Source organism: Triticum aestivum, chromosome 1D, assembly GCF_018294505.1.
Source record: "Triticum aestivum cultivar Chinese Spring chromosome 1D, IWGSC CS RefSeq v2.1, whole genome shotgun sequence".
In the NCBI taxonomy this organism is placed as follows: Eukaryota; Viridiplantae; Streptophyta; class Magnoliopsida; order Poales; family Poaceae; genus Triticum; species Triticum aestivum.
Window position 1 is genome coordinate 476,707,620 of NC_057796.1, and position 19,402 is coordinate 476,727,021.

General features: G+C 47.5%; 1 protein-coding gene and 1 pseudogene across 1 annotated transcript; one reads left to right on the forward strand and one right to left on the reverse strand.

Moving 5' to 3' along the window:
- Positions 1–2,828: 2,828 nt before the first annotated feature.
- On the reverse strand, positions 2,829–4,261 carry LOC123183178 (acetylserotonin O-methyltransferase 1-like). Its single transcript, XM_044595926.1, has 2 exons — positions 3,473–4,261; positions 2,829–3,234 (listed from the first exon to the last, which is right to left on the reverse strand). Exons 1-2 carry the CDS (start codon positions 4,259–4,261, stop codon positions 2,929–2,931), a joined length of 1,095 nt encoding a protein of 364 aa, XP_044451861.1. The 3' UTR covers positions 2,829–2,928.
- Positions 4,262–8,761: 4,500 nt separating this feature from the next.
- Positions 8,762–19,402, forward strand: part of LOC123161076 (sugar transporter ERD6-like 4) — a 37,965-nt pseudogene continuing 27,324 nt past the window's right edge.

A 19,402-nucleotide genomic window follows, 5' to 3' on the forward strand; every position in this document is an offset into this window, starting at 1 on the left:
GCGAGCAAAATAAGGTAGCAGATCGTTTGGCATTATATAGTCGTGATGAACAGGCCACGGCTATGTGGCTTGGTCAATGACCTCCTTATATACAGCAATTACTGCCTCTGGATTGTAACCATGTCAATATGAAATAAAACTCCCTTTTCCTTGCAAAAAATACAATGAAAATAATAAACAAACCAAAAATAAAATAAAGAATTTTTTTGCCGTCGCGTGCCATTTCATGGGTTCTCAACAAAGCTTTAGGGCACAAAAAACAGAGTGCACGCGTTTACCGAGCTCCTAACAGCCAGCAATCGGCAAATTGCCCCCGTCATAAAGGCTTCATCAAATGCGGCCGCGAGGGGCACATGGCAAACTCTTTGCCGAGCACTGGTTGTTTGCCGAGTACTTTTTCCTCATTTTACCAAGTGCAGATGGTTTCTCGAGCATGTTTTTCATGGTTCTCTGCAAAGTATGCTCTTTGTCGTATGTTGCGCATTAATCGAGTGTTTTTCAAATGATACTAGGCAAAGGAGTAAATTGCAGAAAACCACCACTTTAAAAACTAGGTTTGCAGAAAACACTATGTTACATTTTTAACACCATGTTTAGCGTAATCTTTTGGCAAATAACACTGATCGGCGTATTAGGGTCGTTTGAGCGCGCTTATGACAGGTGGGGCTCACTCGTCAGGAGCTGACTTAGCAAAAAAATGCCACATAGGCGTGTTAACTCTTCCTCCTCTCTCTCCCCTCTCTTGAGCATTACGTCAAACAAGTCGTGTGCGCTCACAGCGACGGCAGCCTTCGCCGGAGTCCGGCGAGGCTGCTGAGCCACGAGCTCCAAAGTGCTGCAGATCCGCACCCCGTTGTCCTCCGTCGCCCCACAGCAATAGGTTTGCCGCACGCCGCCTCCGCTGCATCCGTCCGGGGACGACGCAGAGCCACCGCAGGACCAGGTTGACATGCGCCGCCGCTGCGTCCAGCTGCTTCTCCCCGTCCCACACAGTCCGTCGACCGCCTGGCCGCGCTGGCGGCGACCAGCGGTGGTACGAGCATGCTCACGGACACGCTGCTCATCCTGGCGGCGGTGCTCTGCTTCATGCTCCGCATGGTCGGGCTGGCCATGGTGGCCCAGTGCTCCCGCGTGTGCAATCCCTCCGCCTTCTTCATCGACGCGTCGGGGCAGTCGCGACGTCGTGCAAGGGGATCAAGAAGAAGGCGCTGCAGTCGCTGCCCACGGACGAGCGCATCCGGCGGAGTTCGCATGCGGCGAGGAGGTGCATGTGCTCCCGACCTCTCGTCCTGGGACAGATGACCCTCCCCTGACGCCGCCGCCTAGCACGCCCCCTCCTCACCGCGACGTCGGTTCGCGCCCCTGCCGTTTCTGCCCCGTCCGTGATCTCAGGCCGGTTGGAGGTACGAGCTTGTTCGATTGCTATTGTCCAGCGATTAGCTAAGCACCCACTGACCTCCACGATTTCTGGCGGCACACGGCACCCCATCTAGATCCCTAGGTACTAACTAGCAAGGCGTCCAAGATGAGATTCCTGCGGAGTTTCTTCTGTTCATGTCACCGAGATGCATTTGGACAGCCGGCATCGAGCCGCAGCCGACGCACACCGAGTATGCATTTCCGACGAGTCTGGTGCAGGGCGGGGACGATGGAGATGGATGTCTCCGGATCCAGCTGGGGGTACGACGGTGGCGGTGGGGGCAGCGCCGGGAGGCACGGCGCGAGGGCTGGGACGCGAGGGGCACGCTGGGGAAGAAGGGATGGCCGGCGCATTTGTTTTTTCAGAGGGAGAGGAAAGAGTAGACTAGTCAACACGCCTATGTGGCATTTTTTTGCCAAGTCAACTTCTGACAAGTGTGCCCCACCTGTCATAAACGCGCTCAAACGATCCTAATATACCGATCGGTGTTATTTGCCAAAAGATTACGCTAGACATGGTGTTTTCTGTCAAAAATATGTAACGTAGTGTTTTCTGTAAACCTAGCCTTCAAAATGATGGTTTCATGCAATTTACTCTAGGCAAAGTGATTTTTGCCGAGTATCCGTGGAAAAACACCAGGCAATGAAATTTTTGTGTAGTGACCCGGCAAACATCAGTATACATCAGTATAATAGGGACACACAGTTTTTCTGTACTACTTAATGGGTTGTGCCTTTCTCATCGCATGGTAAACTTTGCCTCCCTCCGTTCAGGAATAAGTGTACATTTGACATTTAATTTTTTTTACAAAAGAGTATACTTCTATCTTCCCAATGCATAAAATGCTTCTTTCTTATCACACGATAACAAAGACCCATAATATTCAGCACATGGTCTTTTCATTTTCTACATGCACTTAGCTCATTGGAGATGAGATAATTAAAGAGTGGAGAGATGGTGGCTTGCACCTTCTCAATGCATTTTTTACTCCACTTCATAATGGCCTGTTTGGTTTCAAATAAGTCACCAACTTATAAGTCGAAAAGTGAAAAAAGTGACTTATTTTGCCAAACAGACCCAACTTATAAGTCACCCCAACTTAAAAACTTATAAGTCACCCCCTTTTACGTGGGTTCCATCACCTTTACATAAAAAAACAAGGTGGGAAGGTGTAGTTAGGGACTTATAAGTCAGATGACAACCAAACAGGCGTGATTTATAAGTCACCGGTTTTAAGTCACCTGACTTATATAAGTCAGGTGACTTATTGGAACCAAACATGCCCTAATCTATCCTAACATTTCTGTATGTCCACGTATTCATGGACAGAAAGAATAGACATGTAGATTTCCACCACGGTCTTGAAGGAAATGCTTTATTTAAATGATATGATTGTGAAGGTGCGGCACTTGCATACATGAATGCATGCATATATCCCATTCATTGTAAAAGAAAGGTAAAATATATTCCACAAATAAAATCTTGACTCGTAGGATGGATCTTTAGTATCATGGATACAGTTCAATGATTGAACGAAGCCCCATCGTCGGTGTAATCTTGTAGTCAGTGAATCCGGCTTCAATGAAAATCTTGCTCCATTCGTGCTCCTCTCGCTCGACCCCGTCTGCGGCCATCATGAAGACGTCGAACAAAACCTCAGTCTCCTTGGAGGCGATGCCCTGCTGTGACCCTGCAGATCCAATCACTGTATCCACGATTATCACCTTTCCTCCCACGTTCCTCGCCGGGATGGCTTCTTTGCACCGTCGCAATATTTTGACGCAATCTTCGTGTTGCCAGTCATGCAAAACCCACTGAAAAGCAAAGATCGGTGCAGTCAATTGATCTGAAGCCACGTACGTAAGTTCATATTTGCTGCTAATCTGTCAGCGGCGAGGCCAGCCTAAAGTATCCGTGGGGTCAATGGTATTTTTGATTTTTTTCTTCAATATGAACAGTAAGTAAACAGTGTTTCTAGGCTTATTTTCAAAAAAACTGTGGGGTCAGTTGACCCCACAGCTACACACGTAGCTTCGGCGCTTATCTGTGTACCTTAAGAAGAACAGCGTCAGCTGGTGGGACGTTGTCAAACATATCACCGCCAACGAAGGTCAATTTGTCATCGGTAGGAGCCGTGGCGACCACGTGGGGGAGGTCCAGCACGGTGCACTTGACGTGTGGGAACGCTCTCGCGATGGCCGCAGCAGCGGCGCCATGGCCGCCACCGACGTCAACCAGTGAGCCCCTCACGGTTTCGAACACACTGCCGCACTCCCGGAGGAGGTTCTCCATAGTGAAGCGGCTGTCGGCGGCCATGGCAGCGTTGAACGCGGTGCCGTCCATTGCCGCAGCCTCCCACAGTGTGCAGCCGTGCGCCACCTCGAACAGCGACATGGCCGCCGCCCGCTCGTCGGTGAACCACTCGCGCATGCTGAAGAGCGTGGTCACGGGGTACGGGCTCACAAACGCGGACACCACGGGGGACAGGTGGGTGCGCCCGCCAGCTCTGTCGACGACGAGGAGGCGGGAGACACGGGTGAGCTTGTACACAGCGCCGGCATGATCACCGGTGACGGAGAAGACTCCGGAGGTGGTGAGCACGCGCATGAGGCGTCGGAGGTTGGAGAGCTTCGTGGGGTGGATCCCGGTTTCGGCGGCGAGGTCTGACAAGGTGGCGGCGCCTCCGAGGTGCTGGATGGCATCCGGGATGCATAGGTCTGTGGCGGCCTTGAGCGCCAGTGATTTGACGAAGGCGAAAGAGTGGTGGTAGAGCTCCACCTGAGCTTGGAGCAACTCATCGGTGCTCATGGCGAGCTCCTTTTGTTGCATGAGTGCCGACATGGTATGTATATGATGTCCTAGCTATCTAGCTATGTTCTCAATTTATAGACTGATATGAAGGTTTGGTAGTGCCAAGATTTCCACAGAACTTCTTCTCAGATTTGCGTCATGTCATACAAATCAACATTGGGAACGGAAAAAAAATCGGAACTGTTGAGTACTGTACGTATGATTGAAAAAGTCCGAGTCGCCCTCCGAGTAAATAGCATAAAACTACAAAAATACCTTTCTACGCCCAAAAGCAAATGCTCCTGGTATGAACAGTAAAATCAAAAAAATATTCAAAAAATTCTGAAATTATTTTGTGACATATTTTTATAAATGTTTGTTGTACGTGCAAAATTTCATCGCGAAATCACATTGGTGGAAGGCGTGTAAAAAACAAAATCAGAGCTCCAAAATGCTTTTGCAAGTAACATTTTCAGAGCATCGATTTTGTTTTTTTCACCATGCCTTCCACCAATGTGATTTTGCGATAAAATTTTCCATGCACAATAAACATTTGTGAAAGTACGCCACAAAAAAATTTCAGAATATTTTGAATTATTTTTGAATTTATTTGATGTCACTGTTCACACCAGGGGCATTTGCTTCTGGGTGTAGAAACTCCACGTCCATAAAACTACTACTTTACAGGCTAGGGTTCCAGAAAACTGCCGGATTTTATTTTTTCTCAGATAACTACCAAAAGGGTGGTCGACTCAAAAAACCCAAATCGTCGAGTCTTTATCAGTTGATCACGATTATGACAAGTTGGGCCCAAACAAACGGTTATCTTACATGTGGGCCCAACCTGTCATAATCGTGATCAACTGATAAAGACGATTTGGGTTTTTTGAAATAGCTGACTACCCATTTGGTATTATCTGAGAAAAAATAAAATCCGGTAGTTTTTTAGAACCCTAGCCTGTAAAGTACTAGTTTTATGCTATTTAATCTCGCCCTCCCGAGTAGCCCCTGCAGGCGACGGGATGAATCCTAGCCGCCGCTGGGCGCCACTCCTCCCGCTCCTCCCCTCCCCTGCCGCCGCAAGAGGGCACGACCATGCGAAGCCCGGCCGGCGGCGGCGCCAGCAGGGCTCTCCGCCCCCTCGCGAGTGGATCCTGTACAGGCCGGGATCGAATGGCCAGGGTGTCGCGATGCGAAGGGTCGCGGCTTCGTCTGGAGGGGGGGGTGATGTGGCTAGCCTCTGGTAGTGGGGTGTGCCGGGTTTTGGTGGCGGCGGTGATCTGGCCCAGATCAGCACCAGGCTGTGGACGACGACGACTGGCGGCTGGCGCGGGTTGTGGATGACGACAGTCGGCGTCTAGCTCTGCCTTTTGGGCAGTGGTGGCCGACAGCGATGGTGGACCGGGGATGCGGTGGCGGTCCTCGGGGTTCCAACGGTTGCGTACGTCTCAACGGCAAGGCACCGCGCTGTTCCAGTCAGCTACAGGGTCGGGATGGCGCGATTGCCGGTGAAAATCGCGTCGACTTCGGTCTTGACTGACGATGGCGGAGTCTTTGAAGTTGTTTCCATCTTGAGGCATTGTCGTTGCAGGCCGCGTCATCTCGATCGGGTTGCTCCGGGGGAAACCTTAGATCTGGGTCTCCCAGATCTGACGATTATAGCACATTGTGCCGTTCTCCCTCACGGGGGAATCGTTTGGAGCAGGTGTTGACTAGGGGCTCTCAGGTGGAGCGGTGTTACATCTTCTGCATCGACGACGGATCTCGGCAGCATGCCGCATTGGAGTCTCGGGCTCTTAGCGTCGAATCCATGCTGATGGTCTTGCGTATGAGGATGGCGCTGTCCGGCGTCATGATGGCGTTGACGGCAGAGAGTCCTGGCAAGGTTGATGCATTGATCCCTCTTGAAGACGAGACAACGGAAGATGGCGGCGTCAGATCCTGGAACATGCACATGCGGTGTATGCTGAGAGTGAGCCGGACTAGTGTGTGACCCAGACCCGGTAATTAGGCTTGGTTGGGCCCTTCGGCTTTATATGTTGGGTTTTGGTGCGAGGTCTCGGTATGCAGCCCCCACAATCTGCACCCCTTCATCAACGGGATATGATTCCCTCAAAAAATAATCAACAGGATATGAGTAGCGACACATGGTGACTTTAGACTTATTAATGTATTATTTTGTAAGGTCTTGATGAATAATTAATAAAATGTCTGCATACAACATCCTGATGCAGACGCCGGAGGTCATCCTTCTAAAAAAACTAACAAGGAACGAGAAATGCTAGAGAAATTGCTTCACTTATGGACGACGCTTACGGAAACTTTCATACGGACAGATGTGCCAGCGCCTGGGGCATGTTTGGTTGCAGTTTGGAACAGTACCTGCATTACATGTCCATCTCAACCCAGCCTGGTTACTGAAATACAGCCTCATATGTAGCAGATGCAACCTGTTTGGTTGCATGCATCACATGGAGAGGGATTTACCCTCCTGCTGTTTGGTTGCCGTTTTTGTGCTTAGGGTGTGAGTAGATGCAAACTTCAGCTGTTTGGTTGCAAACAGCGTTTGTGTTCTGCTCACCCCATTCAAATGTGGTGGCCTTACCACCACACATGATCAGCACAACAGCAACAGCAGAACAACAAGATCAAACAAAGCAAGCAATGTAATGACAGCAAACTTAACACAGCAAGTAAGGAAAAGACAGCAAACTACTTAACTACATAGCATAAGTCTAGATTAAAGGCAGGGGCATCCTCCTTTCCTGCTCCATGCCAGGGTGCTGCTCCTGGCCAAAATATGAACAAGTTACCAGCACAAGTCTCGCCACACACCATAAAAGTTCTCCACTAATACCTTACTTAAGTTAACTACATAGCCTGATCGATGTTACCAACGCAATTGTGCCTGCTACAACGAAACCTGCACATCACCGAGGTGTCGTGGTTGTAGATCTGAACCTTCAGTCCGAGTCCTGAGATGCGCACAACGACGAGGTCGCCGGGGACGATCCGGTGGCGGCGGCAGAAGTAGTCCTAGCCCCGGCCAAGCACCATGTGCCCCTCGAAGTTCTGCACCTGCACCCAGAACACGCACCGCTTGTTCGCCGACAGCCTGACGACGCGCGGGAGCCGCTTGATGACCAGCCAGGTGTTCATCACCTCCACGAACTTGGGAGGCACGACGAGCATGGCGAGGTCCTCGTTGTCCTTGATCTGCTGGTAGAAGCGCATCGGCTCCCTGGCCCCCTCCTCGTGGCCCTGCCTTGGAGATCGTCCCCTTGAACGAGGTACGCTCATGAAGGCGATCCTGCCAGGCAGGTCCACCTTCCTGAGCCACCTGTTCGTGGGGATGAAATCCTCGGCGCGCTCAGCTCCGTCCACCACCTGAGCTCCTCCTCCCGGCACATCCCAGTCACTCTTCAATACCTTGTCAGATAAGATGACAAGTATTAGTGCATAAACTCTTTGCAAAATGGCACTGATCAGGGACATTTGCCCAAGAGCAAATGACACCGATTAGTCCACAAACTCTCTGAGGAAATGTCAGTTATCAATGGCACTTGCTGTTGGGAAAGTCCACTGATCAGTGCCGCCAACAGCAAGTGCCATTAATAAGTGGCATTTTGCCCAACAGTAAGTGCCATTGATAAGTGGCAATTGCCTAAGGGCAAATGCCACTTATCAATGACACTTGTTGTTGGGCAAATGGCACTGATCAGTGGCACTGGTCAGTTGACTTGTTGTTGGACAAGTCCACTGATCAATGACATCTTCTTTGATGCAACTGGCACTCAACACTGCACTATCCTAAACATGGTAACATCTAAAAATAGCAACACCAAGTGCCAATAGCACCCATGTGCAGCCATGCAGATTTGGCACCATCCTAAAATGCTCCTACTACATGCACGTATAACGTTCAACACAAACCCTAGCTAGAACATGTATGTTAGCAACATGAAACATGAACATGATCCTATCTAGAACATGAACATGCCATCAGTCAACATGATTCTAGCATTCATCACTCAACATGAAGAACATGAACATGCCATCAGTCAACATGATTCTAATATTCATCACTCAACATGATTCTAGCATGAACACACCTACTAGCATGAACACAAATCATATGACACACAAGCAGTAGCACAAGAAAAATTATCCTAGCAGACATTGTACAAAACAAGAACAGATCAGTCCGATTGGATTCGATTGGGATCGCATCCAATCGGATCTGCTATAATCCTATCTAATCCTATCGAATCGACTAACTACTACCACATGCCTAAGAAATAAACATTTAATCTACATCTAGGAGCAAAGATTGACGGGTTTGACTCACCGGAGCACGCGCAGCCGCGGCGAACCGAGGCCGGGGTGAAAACCCCGGCGGGAAGGAGAGAGGGGGCGGAGTAGACGAGGAGCCGGCCCCGGCGACGACATGCGGCCTCGGCCCCGTGCTCAACGCCACGCCGGAGGTCGAGAAGGACGGGCCGCCGACCGGAGAAAACCCTTGGACGGGGGTCAAGAAAATCCCCGTGGCCAATGGGGTCCCAAAAAGGGGTGGCTCCGTCGGTGGCGCCGGCGCCGAGCCTAGGACCACGAGGTCGGGAATCGGCGGCGGAGCAGGAGCGACCGGCACCGCATTGTCCGGCGCTCGTGGTGGCCGGCGCGCGCAGCGTCGACGCCAGGTCGCGGCCCGAGTTCTGGAGCCCGGCCAGCCAGCGCTCCTGGATGCCGGCGATGCGCTGGTCGACGGGGGTTAGAGGGCGGTGCGGCGGTGGGCGTGGCGGAGCCATCGGAGGAGAGGAGAGGGAGGGGTGTTGAGGGAGAGAGGGAGCGGTGGGAACAATGCGTCTGGGCGGTGACAGGAGAGTGGGGGGGGGAGTAATGAGACGTCGCCTCCATCTCCCGCGCTGCCCGAGGCGTGCAACTGCCTCGCACGCGTGGCCGCGTGCGGCCAGGCTCGCGAGAAACTGCCGATTTGGCAGTTTCCGCCGGACCAGGTTGCGGGCTGCTTTAAGGTCCATGCGGGCCTCAAACCGCATGCAACCCAGGCAATCAAACAGGCCGCACACATCCCGCGCGGGCCTGGTTGAGCTGCATGCGGGCAACCAAACACGCCCCTGATTCATCTCTCGCCCATGATTTTCGGGGGTGGGGCCCACCTTCTCTCAATCTAATGATGCTACTTCAGTCCGTAAGTTTAAATCCGTAGAAAGTTGCCTGTAACTGTAGCATTTCTTCCAGGGAACTATTCAGTAAGGTACGGACGAGCACGCTTGCACGACATTTTCTCCTTGCCTAATATGTGTTCTGGTCAAGGTACAACACTTCTTATTTTTGCTGGTACGTGCTTTCGTGTTTCAAGCTTCTCCTTTTATTGTCTTTGTTTACTACTTATCAAAGAGAAATAATTTTGGCATAAAAACATCTTTTTTCCTTTTCCATTTCGTTTTTTCTGCCGGAAGTTTTTTTCTCCTATTGTTTTGGATGAGGGTCGCCATGCATGAAGAGTGATGTACTCCCTAAGACATCGACGGATAAAAGTAAAGGTTCGGTATTGCTAAGATTTCGATGAAACTTCTCAGTTTGCGTCTGGAACCAGCGGCGAGGCCAGCCTAAAGTATCAGTGGGGTCAATGGTATTTTTGGATTTTTTTTCTTTGATATGAACAGTAAGTAAACAGTGTTTTTAGGCTTATTTTCAAAAAAACTGTGGGGTTAGTTGACCCCACAGCTACACACGTAGCTTCGCCGCTGTCTGGAACTGAAGTGCTTACGGAAAAATACACCCTAAGACCTCGACGGATTTCCTATGTCCATTTTTCTCAACGTTGCTTCCACGATGTGATCTGTTTTTATTGAATTATTTTAACATAGTACAGACGCAAACGCTCATATATACGCATGCACTCTCCTCTATGAACGCACACACGTACATCCCTATGAGTATCTGAGAGACTGAGTCGGCATATCATCTTGAGATTTATAAAGTCACCGTAGACACCTCCTCGTCGACGGGACGTCTCCTACCACTGAACGCACATCGCCAGAAATCTTAAAATAAATCCAGTAATAATATGAGCACGGACTTGAACCCTGATGAACTGGGGATATCACTGGGCGCTAAGGCAGGCACTAGGGTCAGGATCCTGGTTGTTTTGCTAGGAACCCATCCAAATCCGGGAATCCAGCTGCTATCTACTCCCCCATCTATGAATAAGTGTACTTCTAACTTTTGTCTTAAGTCAAAGTTTTAAAACTCTGACCAACTTTATAGGAAAAAGTAGCAACATTTATGACACTAAATTAGTATCACTAGATCCGTTTTGAATTGTACTTTCATAATATATCAATTTTATGTCATATATGTAGTACTACCTCTCTCTCTCAGTTTACAGGGCGTACGCGTACCCCTAGGTCGTCAATTTGACCAATCTAATACAAGTCATATATTACAAAAAATATACCAACATAATCTTCGGAGTTTCTACTTTCAAAAGATATAATTTTTATGTTATATAGTTTATATTAGGGTGATAAAATTGGCAACCTAGGTATACGCGCAGGACTTGTAAACTGAAACGGAGGTAGTACTACTCTTTTGTATATAGTTGGTCAAAATTTTAAAAACGTTGACTTAGGACAAAGGCTAGAAGTACACTTATTCGCGGACGGAGGGAGTATGCCATAAGAGTCGTCGGACGCTAACTCAGTTTCCTCTTCTATTTTTCTGACTACAGCGCTCATACATCCAGAACTATGTTAGTTGGGAGCTCCCGAGCGTTCTCAGAGTTTAGATCATTCTGGCCGTTCGATCGATTTTTTGATGCGTTTTGCACCGTTGGATCAAGCCACTGGTTGACATCGGCCATCGGATCGAGCCCGTGACACTGCTACAATGAACAATTTCACCCCCCGCTGTAAAGATCTCGTGCCACCGCCATTATTCCCGTGCCCTGCAGAGGGTATTTTCGTCTTTTCACATCTTAGGTCAACATGTGCCCTTCTCCTATTCGTTGCCTCATCCCCAATCGGTCGATCTCTCCTCCACTTCCCTCTCCCGCACATCTCTCTCCCATCCTCCCCGTCCGCCGCCGCCACACCATCGCCGCCGCCTACCCTCGGCGGGCGGCCCACCCCTCCTCCTTCTCCACCGTGGCACGGTGCTCCGCGGCAACCTCTCGCTGGTCTGGTCCGATTTGAGCCACTTCACGCTGACCCCGACCCCCTTCTTCCAAGCCGGCGCTGCCACCATCGACGGCGAGGGCCGCAGCAGGAGCAGGAGCACGGCGGGAAGGAGGAGAACGACCAGGGCAGGTCGAGCCGCCATCCGTCACCGGCCGTCGACACCTCCTGTTCGACCACACAGCGGGAGCACCGGACCGTTGTCCTTGTGTTCATGCTCCTCCAGGAAGAAGACGACCCAAGGTGAGCCGCCTCCGATCCATCTTGCGGAGGCAGCGGTGAGCGCCCTCTCCACTCCCCCGATTCTCTCTCTTTCTCTCTCTCTCTGACCGTTGCTTCTCCCGAACTGCAGGAGTTCTCCTCCTCAAGGTGTCAACCGTCCTCGATCTACTGCTCCTCCTAGGTCTTCTGCGATGGCTTCCTCGCGTGTCGGCGCTGGTTGAGATGCTTGTGGGATTCTCGCAGTTGATTTGCTAGGTTGCTTTTGATATGGTCACGGGACTCACGTTCGATTTTGCTGCAGGTTCCTTCCTGTCGTTGTTTGCATTTGTTGCGGATCAAGGTCGTCCTGACGTCTGCTACTGCTGTGAGGGAGGAAGAAAGCTTTCTGGTCGTGAGCATTTCCTTTATTTCCTCATAATTCCTTTGGATGCATTTGGTGCTCGGATCTGCTTCGATCCCTGGGGTCTTTTGTTGCTTTGCAAACAACTCAATGGCAAGCCCAGATTTATAGTTTTTTGTTTCTTCCTTCTTTTGTCCGTTGGCTATGGGTTTGGCATGTGCTGCTGTTGTTTGATTATGCAGGACTACAATATTTGGCTGGCCTCACTGTTACCTTGGGTTATTTGCTGGTTTAGGTGCCTGGCTTGAGGATTAGTTGCTGGATTGTGTCAGTCTAAAGTGTGTCCCAGATTTGTTGGTTTCGGTGTTTAGCTTAAGTTGGGCTGATTAGTCTCTGATTTGGTTCTTTGGCTTGACGATTAATTGCATAGATGGCGTGGATTTAGTTCGGTTAGTCCTGGGTTTAGGTGCTCATCTTGAGGATTGCTTGCTGGATGATTTGGCCATTTAGCTAGTGAGAGGGTTAACCGCATGGATGGCATGGCTTGTTAGTTAGGTTAGTCCCTGGTTTAGGTGCTCACCTTGATGATTACTTGTTGGATTAGGTGCTTACGTTGAGGATTGCTTCCTAGATTATATCAGTCTGAAGTGTGTCACATATTAATTGGTCTGGGTGCTTGGCTTAAGGATTGACTTTTGAACTGGTTAGTCTCTGATTTGGTTCTTTGGCTTTAGGATTCACTGCACGCTGAATTATGTAAGGCTAAAATGTGTCCCAAATTTGTTGGTTCGAGTGTTTGGCTTGAGGGTTGATTGTTGGTCTGGGTTGGTGTCTGATTTAGTTCTTTAGCTTAAGGATTGATTGCATGGCTGGTTAGTATAATGAAGATTAATTGTTGGTCTGGGTTAGTCTCTGATTTCGTTCTTTGCCTCAAGGATTAATTGGGTGGATTCATAGCTGCTATGACATCATTATAGTGGTGATGGATACTGTTGGTTGTGAGCTATTTCTAGGCTAGAAATTATTCCTTTTCTTATGAAGGTTAATTATATTCACAACATCATATTTTGGAAACGAGCGGTTATGAATTTGTTTAGTGTCAGGAGTGCAGTGGATTATGATCAATTAAGACAAATCTATGGACAATCATTACAAATGAGATTATTTAATTGCCCGCAAATTTAGTACGTACTCTTATTTCCAGGATCGTTGGTTGGTTCTATTGCTATTTATTGTGCAAGGACCCTCTTTTGCTAGCCTCGGTCTTCTGCACTGTGTACCCTCTTTTGTTGGCATCAGCCTTTGAGATGATTTGCCAGTGTGTGTGTGTGATCTTGGTATAATGATGTGATGAACTCATTGATCCTACTTAGAACATTTGATATAGTCTTCTTCCACGAATAATAAATCATGCATGTGTGGGAGGGTGAAGGGGGACAGGAGATAGGATCACTATTTACCCTTATTATCGCGATTACATGTTCTTCTGGTGGGTTTCTGACGATTTGGCTCTTGGATGCAGGGTGGGAATGAGGAGATGAGTCTCGTGGCGGTGAGCGGAATGGAGACAAGGATGGCGACTTGATGTTTTAGGATGTTTTGGTGGTCTGATGCTTTTAGTCACCGCTCTCGTTCCCGAGGTGCTCCTTTATCTTGACCATGACTCTGATTTTTAGTTAGACACCATGTTTGCAGATTCAAGTTCCAAAATCAGGGTACTGTTTTTTATTTTTGGTAAGCTTTAGTGAGCTGAAATATGTAGAGTTTGGATTGGGGATATAAGCATTGTTAAACTAGGTTACATACTAGATTTTTCTAAATTTCTCCTCCTTTTCTGGTTCATTGCTAGAACATAGCTTCTGGTTTCCTGCAAGTGAGCTATAAAATTAATATAGGCTGTTATCATTGCATGCATGTTTATTATGAACTTTAGCTAAATTTGGTTGTGTATTGTGCAGGTGGTGGCCAAAGGCAAATGGTATAGAGCCTCCATGAGATTTTGAATTCTGCTTGATGCATATAGGAAAGGGTATTGTGAACATTTGGTTCATTTTGGTTGTGGATTGACCTATGCTGTGCAAAGGAAACATGTTGTCACGCCTTCAAGTGAGATTCTATCCGATAAAAATGTGCACTCTTGACATGCTTAATCTTTGATGTTTTCGGCTTCAATTGTGAGGCTGCACTGCAATCCAAATCTCCTTTTGGGTATTGTGTCTTTGTAGCATAGGATACCTTCATGAGATATGGCTGGCCATATGTACTTATGGTTTCCCTGGTGGTTTACTTCCTGCTTAGTGCTTTGGGAGAGATATATGCATTTTGGTTCATATCCATGTCTGTAGGGTGTGCCCAATTTTCAGTGCACCGCAATACGTGTTCTGGTTAGTGATTTGGCAGAAATATGTGCAGCGGGTAGTAGTTGCTGCTTCCTAACAGAGGAAGTCTGCCTACACAGATAATTAATCTATGTGTTCCAGAATTAGACCGCCTCCTCATTGTTTATAGATTCACCAAGCAATGATTGATGCTTGCTAATTATAGGAATGGTTACTGCTTGCATAATTAATCTATGGGTTGCATAGTCCATTAGGTCACCTGCTTATTGTTTATATACAAAAAAATAACAGTTCCTCCTTGCTGATAAAGGAAAGTTGGGTAGGAAGAAATCTAGGTAGACAACTTTCTGATTGTTTTTATATGCATCAAGCAATAGTTGGTACTCGTTGATTGCATTAATGGTAACTACAGAAACCTTTCCATGCTCAGCATTATCGGCGACCTCTCAGATTTGGAGTTGTACTTCGTTATTGTGAATGATGAATATGGTCAACAATCTGAAGAAGAGTCACCTTCTGCCGAGAGAGTGATGCGTGTTACTGCCGGGAGAGCCGCTTCTTGCCGGGAGAGTGATGTGTGTTACTAATCTCCTATTTAGCATTGCTCTAGGATCAGTAGTACCATATGAACGATCAAACATTTCATCCCTCCTTTTGTTCTAATGCAAATGCTTGCTTATGTGGTTGCAGATCGACTTGCGATGTGTTAAGCGGATGACTGTGTAACTGAACGATCAATCAAAGAAGAGTGTTTTTTCCACCCAAAGTGAGGTGAGATGTTTCTGTTCATCTTGGTTGTACTTAAGATAAGATTTAGCTACAGATAATCATTAATCACCTAATGTATTTTTTTGCCAAGTGTGTAGTTAGAGCTAATGTGTCACTGGTTATTTTACATCCTTTATTCTTATTCCCTTTAACCTCCAAATGAAATACTCTACGAGATTTGTTGGTGCTCCATTAACCAAATATCGCTGACAAAATGTGGTTCTCATTTCAGTTGAGAGAAAAATTGCATACTTTGTGAACCAACCGGAGATTCATCTTTAATATTATTCTTTAATCACTAAATCATATTGGAGATTCCTTTGGTGCCCCATTAACCAAATATTAGTATTACTAAAAGAACTAACAAAATGTTATTCTGGTTGCGACTGAGCCCTGCTGAGGCGAGGTCGCCCCTTTTACCCGGTTACATCCTCAATCGGTGAGTCCCTGACACCCCTCTCTTTATTGATTGATCCATATATCGCCAGGAAAGAATGGCCATCAGTTCAGCAACTTCAGCTACTGTTGGACTATGAATTATTGTTTTTCAGGGAAATTAATTACTCCTTGGAGAATCATAGATCCATGTTCTATTTTGTCATGTAAGTTAGGTTATAACTATGTAGTTACAACCACATATTTAGAATTGCAATAAAAAATAATTAATAATAGAAACAAGTCAATTATGCGACTCGGTTGCGTCTTTCTACATATCAATCTTGGTTTAGGTCATTTATTATTTGATCCAGTGATTGTGTTGATGGCTTAGTTTCTATTTCTTCAGAAAGGCACAAATAGGATCACCTCTATCCAATTAAAGTTTAATCACCTCACATATACATGCTTTTTTTTCAATATAGAGTTGTATTCAATTTGGCTAGGATGTAATCCCAGTGCTCCTTCAGTTATTCCCCAAGCAATCACATATTTGCAGTGTTCTTTTAGAAGAAATGTCTTCCTGCACAATACTATGTATGGCTAGCTGCTAGCTGTTGATTTATATTGATTTCTGTCAAAGCGATTGCAGTTATATAAACCTTAATGAGACATCTTTGAAGAGAGTTTAGCCATTTCATATTTCTCTTTCGGGCATGTGTTGGCATGAGATTAATACCAGCGACTCATGTGGTGGTTTACATGAGAAGTGTTACATGTCTTGGCATGATTTTATATAAGCCAGTAACACCGTTTTATTATCTGTCTGCCATAATTTATCAGTTTGGTTGTTATAAATCTGTTTTTCATCAAGCTCGTATCACTGTTTATTTGAATTTCTTGCATTTGTGATTAGCTGACGGTATAAGCATTATTTATCAAGTGAATTTGTAGACTGATGTACTTGCAGACTAATAATAGTATTGACATTTGCTTACTAACTAATGTCTCTGTAGCAGGCCAATTTGTGTGTTTTTGGTTGTGGCAGACCATTTTCAGTCAAATTGAGAAACAACCGCCTTTTGATCTCGGCCCATAACCAGCCGTGAAAGATGAGATGTTTATGCTGCCCTTCTACCTTCCTCCCTATCCCTACTTTTCCCCATCACGTGTTGGGCTCTCTGGAGTAAATTAAACAGGAAACTATATGCTGAAAAGTGGGGTGATAAATATCCAGTTACTAAATTCACTAAATTTGTGATCCCAATATTGTGAGCAAAATAGTGAAATGTCAGGGTTTGCTCTACTGCAAATTTGCAGTTTACTTTAACTTTGTTGTGATGAGCAATTCTGGTCTGACCAAACTAATAAATGCATGTGCTTTCCATGTTTTGTTCCCAGTAAGAAGTTGATTTTGTATTTTATGTATTTGTTGTGAGCTACTTTTAACTCTGATAAAGAATGTACATTGGATTGTTGCTTGCTGGTGTTCTTACATCTTTGAGCTGATGCTTTATTACCGGGTTGGGAGTGATCGCACGCGTAGGGGTGCGGTAAGCCACAATTTCTATCTGGTCTACGTTAGGCCTGTCGAGATGACTTCAGCTTCTGTCGTCATTTCTACCATCCAAGGATTTATCAGTTTGGTTGTTATAAATTGTCTGTAAGCTACTATGTGCTGTCGAATCTTTTATGCCTGAGATATTTAGTGCTAAACCTAACGGCGAAACATGCTTTCTATGTTCATGCATTGTTCAGAGGCTTCTTATTGTGTGTATATAAACATTTGGACGGGCACCCCGCGCCAAGGCGCGATCCCGATCTAGTGGCTCTTAGTGTTGGAAGTAGGGACTCTTAGCCCATGCGCTAGGAAAAGAATACTATTTTATTTTCAATCAAGCTGTCTTCCATTGAAAATGCCACACAGCGGCGGAGCCAACGTACAAGCGTTGGTTCTGAATCCAACGGATTTTGCTCCGTACGTGCATGTAGATGCATATTTACTGAACGTGAACCCATTAAAAATTTGTGACTGACTCCATCAATGAAAGGTTGTCACGTGAGCGACTAAGTAAAGGGCCCAAAAATGAACAGTCGACGACAGGTCCTTCACTCCTTGCCGTAATTAACCACAGTAATTTTTTAACACAATCACCGTGATTTGTTACCTACGCAGCCGCACGCCTCATCGTCTTTCCCTTTTCCAATTCGCATCTGATCTCTCTGTCCTCTCGTCTGTTCGTGTTCCTTGTTAGAGTTGTGTCGAATATTATGTACAAGATAGGTTACAGTTGGACTTGTAGTTGTATTGTGTTTACATAGGATGTTGAGTTGTGTCCAAGTAGGACACTTGTATCCTAGTCCTCTTATATATAGAGGGGGTAGACACACGATGTAACCTATGCCAACATAATAGCACAGGCACTCAAGGGGGAGCCGGCGACGTGTGCCGGCGCCCGGGTGACCGGTGTGCGGTATTATGACGGTGTCACGGGGAGGAGCGCCCGTAGTCAGGCCCCGGGATGTAGCCATATCGGTGAACCTCGTTAACAAATCTCGGTGTCGTGCCCGTGTGATTGCTTGGTCCTCGGATGATCGGCGGTATGCCTCGGATTTATTTTAACAAGTGGTATCATGAGCGAGGTTCGATTTGAGGCTATAATGTTGATTTAGAGGAAAGCTCGACGTGGATCAATGGTGTTCGGATAGAAACATGGAAATTGATCCGGAGGAATCGGCGAGTACTGGAAGCGGTCACGGCAAGACAACATAGCAGCAGAAGTTCTCGGCGGCGCACAGGTGTACAGCAGGCAGCGGGAGTCTCGGTCGGTAACGTGCGGAAGCGCTGCAGCATGCATGACTCGCGTCGCGGTCCAGGAAGCTGCGTCAGGCGCGTACACTACGCGGTCCGAGGCTCGGCAACAGTGCAGGCCGTGGCTCGAGCGGTGGGAATCCAGCAAGGCAAGGCAGTGGCGCAGGTGGCGTGCGGGCGTTGCGTTGGTGGGGCTGACCCATGAGAAGCAGCAGCGGCCTCAGAGCGTTAGGCCAAGATGCTGGAGATCAGGCCGTGTGGGCAAGGGACGTCCGTGGGCAAGGGAGCTAGTCAAGGTTGGCAGCTGGTTGACCGTGCGTGAAGCCAGGAATTAGAGCTGCTTGTGAGATTTGTTTGATTAAAATAAAAAGGGAATTGCCAAAACCACGAGTGCGTACATGGGCAGTTTTCTGCTAAACTGCATTGAGAAGCTACAACAACAAATAGGGACAAGGAAAATTGTGCAGGTTGCATGAAAGTTTTTTGGGGTCGATTTGCTGACAAGGCTTGGAACACGTGGATAGGCTATGGAGGCGCGCCCAAACAAGCGCGTCATGAGGATCATGTTTAACAGGGCGTCGAGTAATGCATGGTATGTGCTGGTTGACACGATGTAGGGTGAATCATGATTGCAGTCGGATATGTTCGGCTGGGTCGGACTATATAGTCTGACGGATCGACGCAAGTCGGTTGGTACAGAAGACGGTGGTGGAATCGGCGACGACGATATAGGGGCGTGATGCTGATGATGACCGACTTCTGGGCGTGGAAACACGTGGTGCACATGCCCGAGGCTTGTGCGGCTTCGACAAGACTATGGCGCGGGATTGATTCAAGGTGGTGTATACACGGAGCTTGAAGTCGATGAGGCGCAGGGGTGGACTGATCATCTACCATGGAGTCATGTTGAAGGTGGAGCTGGATTGAGGGGCTACGGTGTAAGGATCCAGAGAATCAAAGCCTATTCAGTGGGATGGAAAAGCGAGGAACACGTAGTTCGGACTGGAGCCCAGTGGTCTGATGGAAGCATGAAACTCGTCATCGGTCGGTGATGATCGGTGGTACGCTGCAGTGGGGGTTGAGTGGTGTGGGTATGCGACCCTTGAGACTCGACCGAGACAGCAGAGGCTCGATGCAGTA

What these genes read in the sequence shown, in the direction of transcription:
- LOC123183178 (XM_044595926.1), bottom strand. Translation starts at nt 4,261, where the DNA reads ATGTCGGCACTCATGCAACAAAAGGAGCTCGCCATGAGCACCGATGAG. An exon ending in CTGACGCTGTTCTTCTTAAG is followed by an intron (nt 3,235 to 3,472) that starts GTACACAGATAA and finishes TTTGCTTTTCAG; the next exon opens with TGGGTTTTGCATGACTGGCA.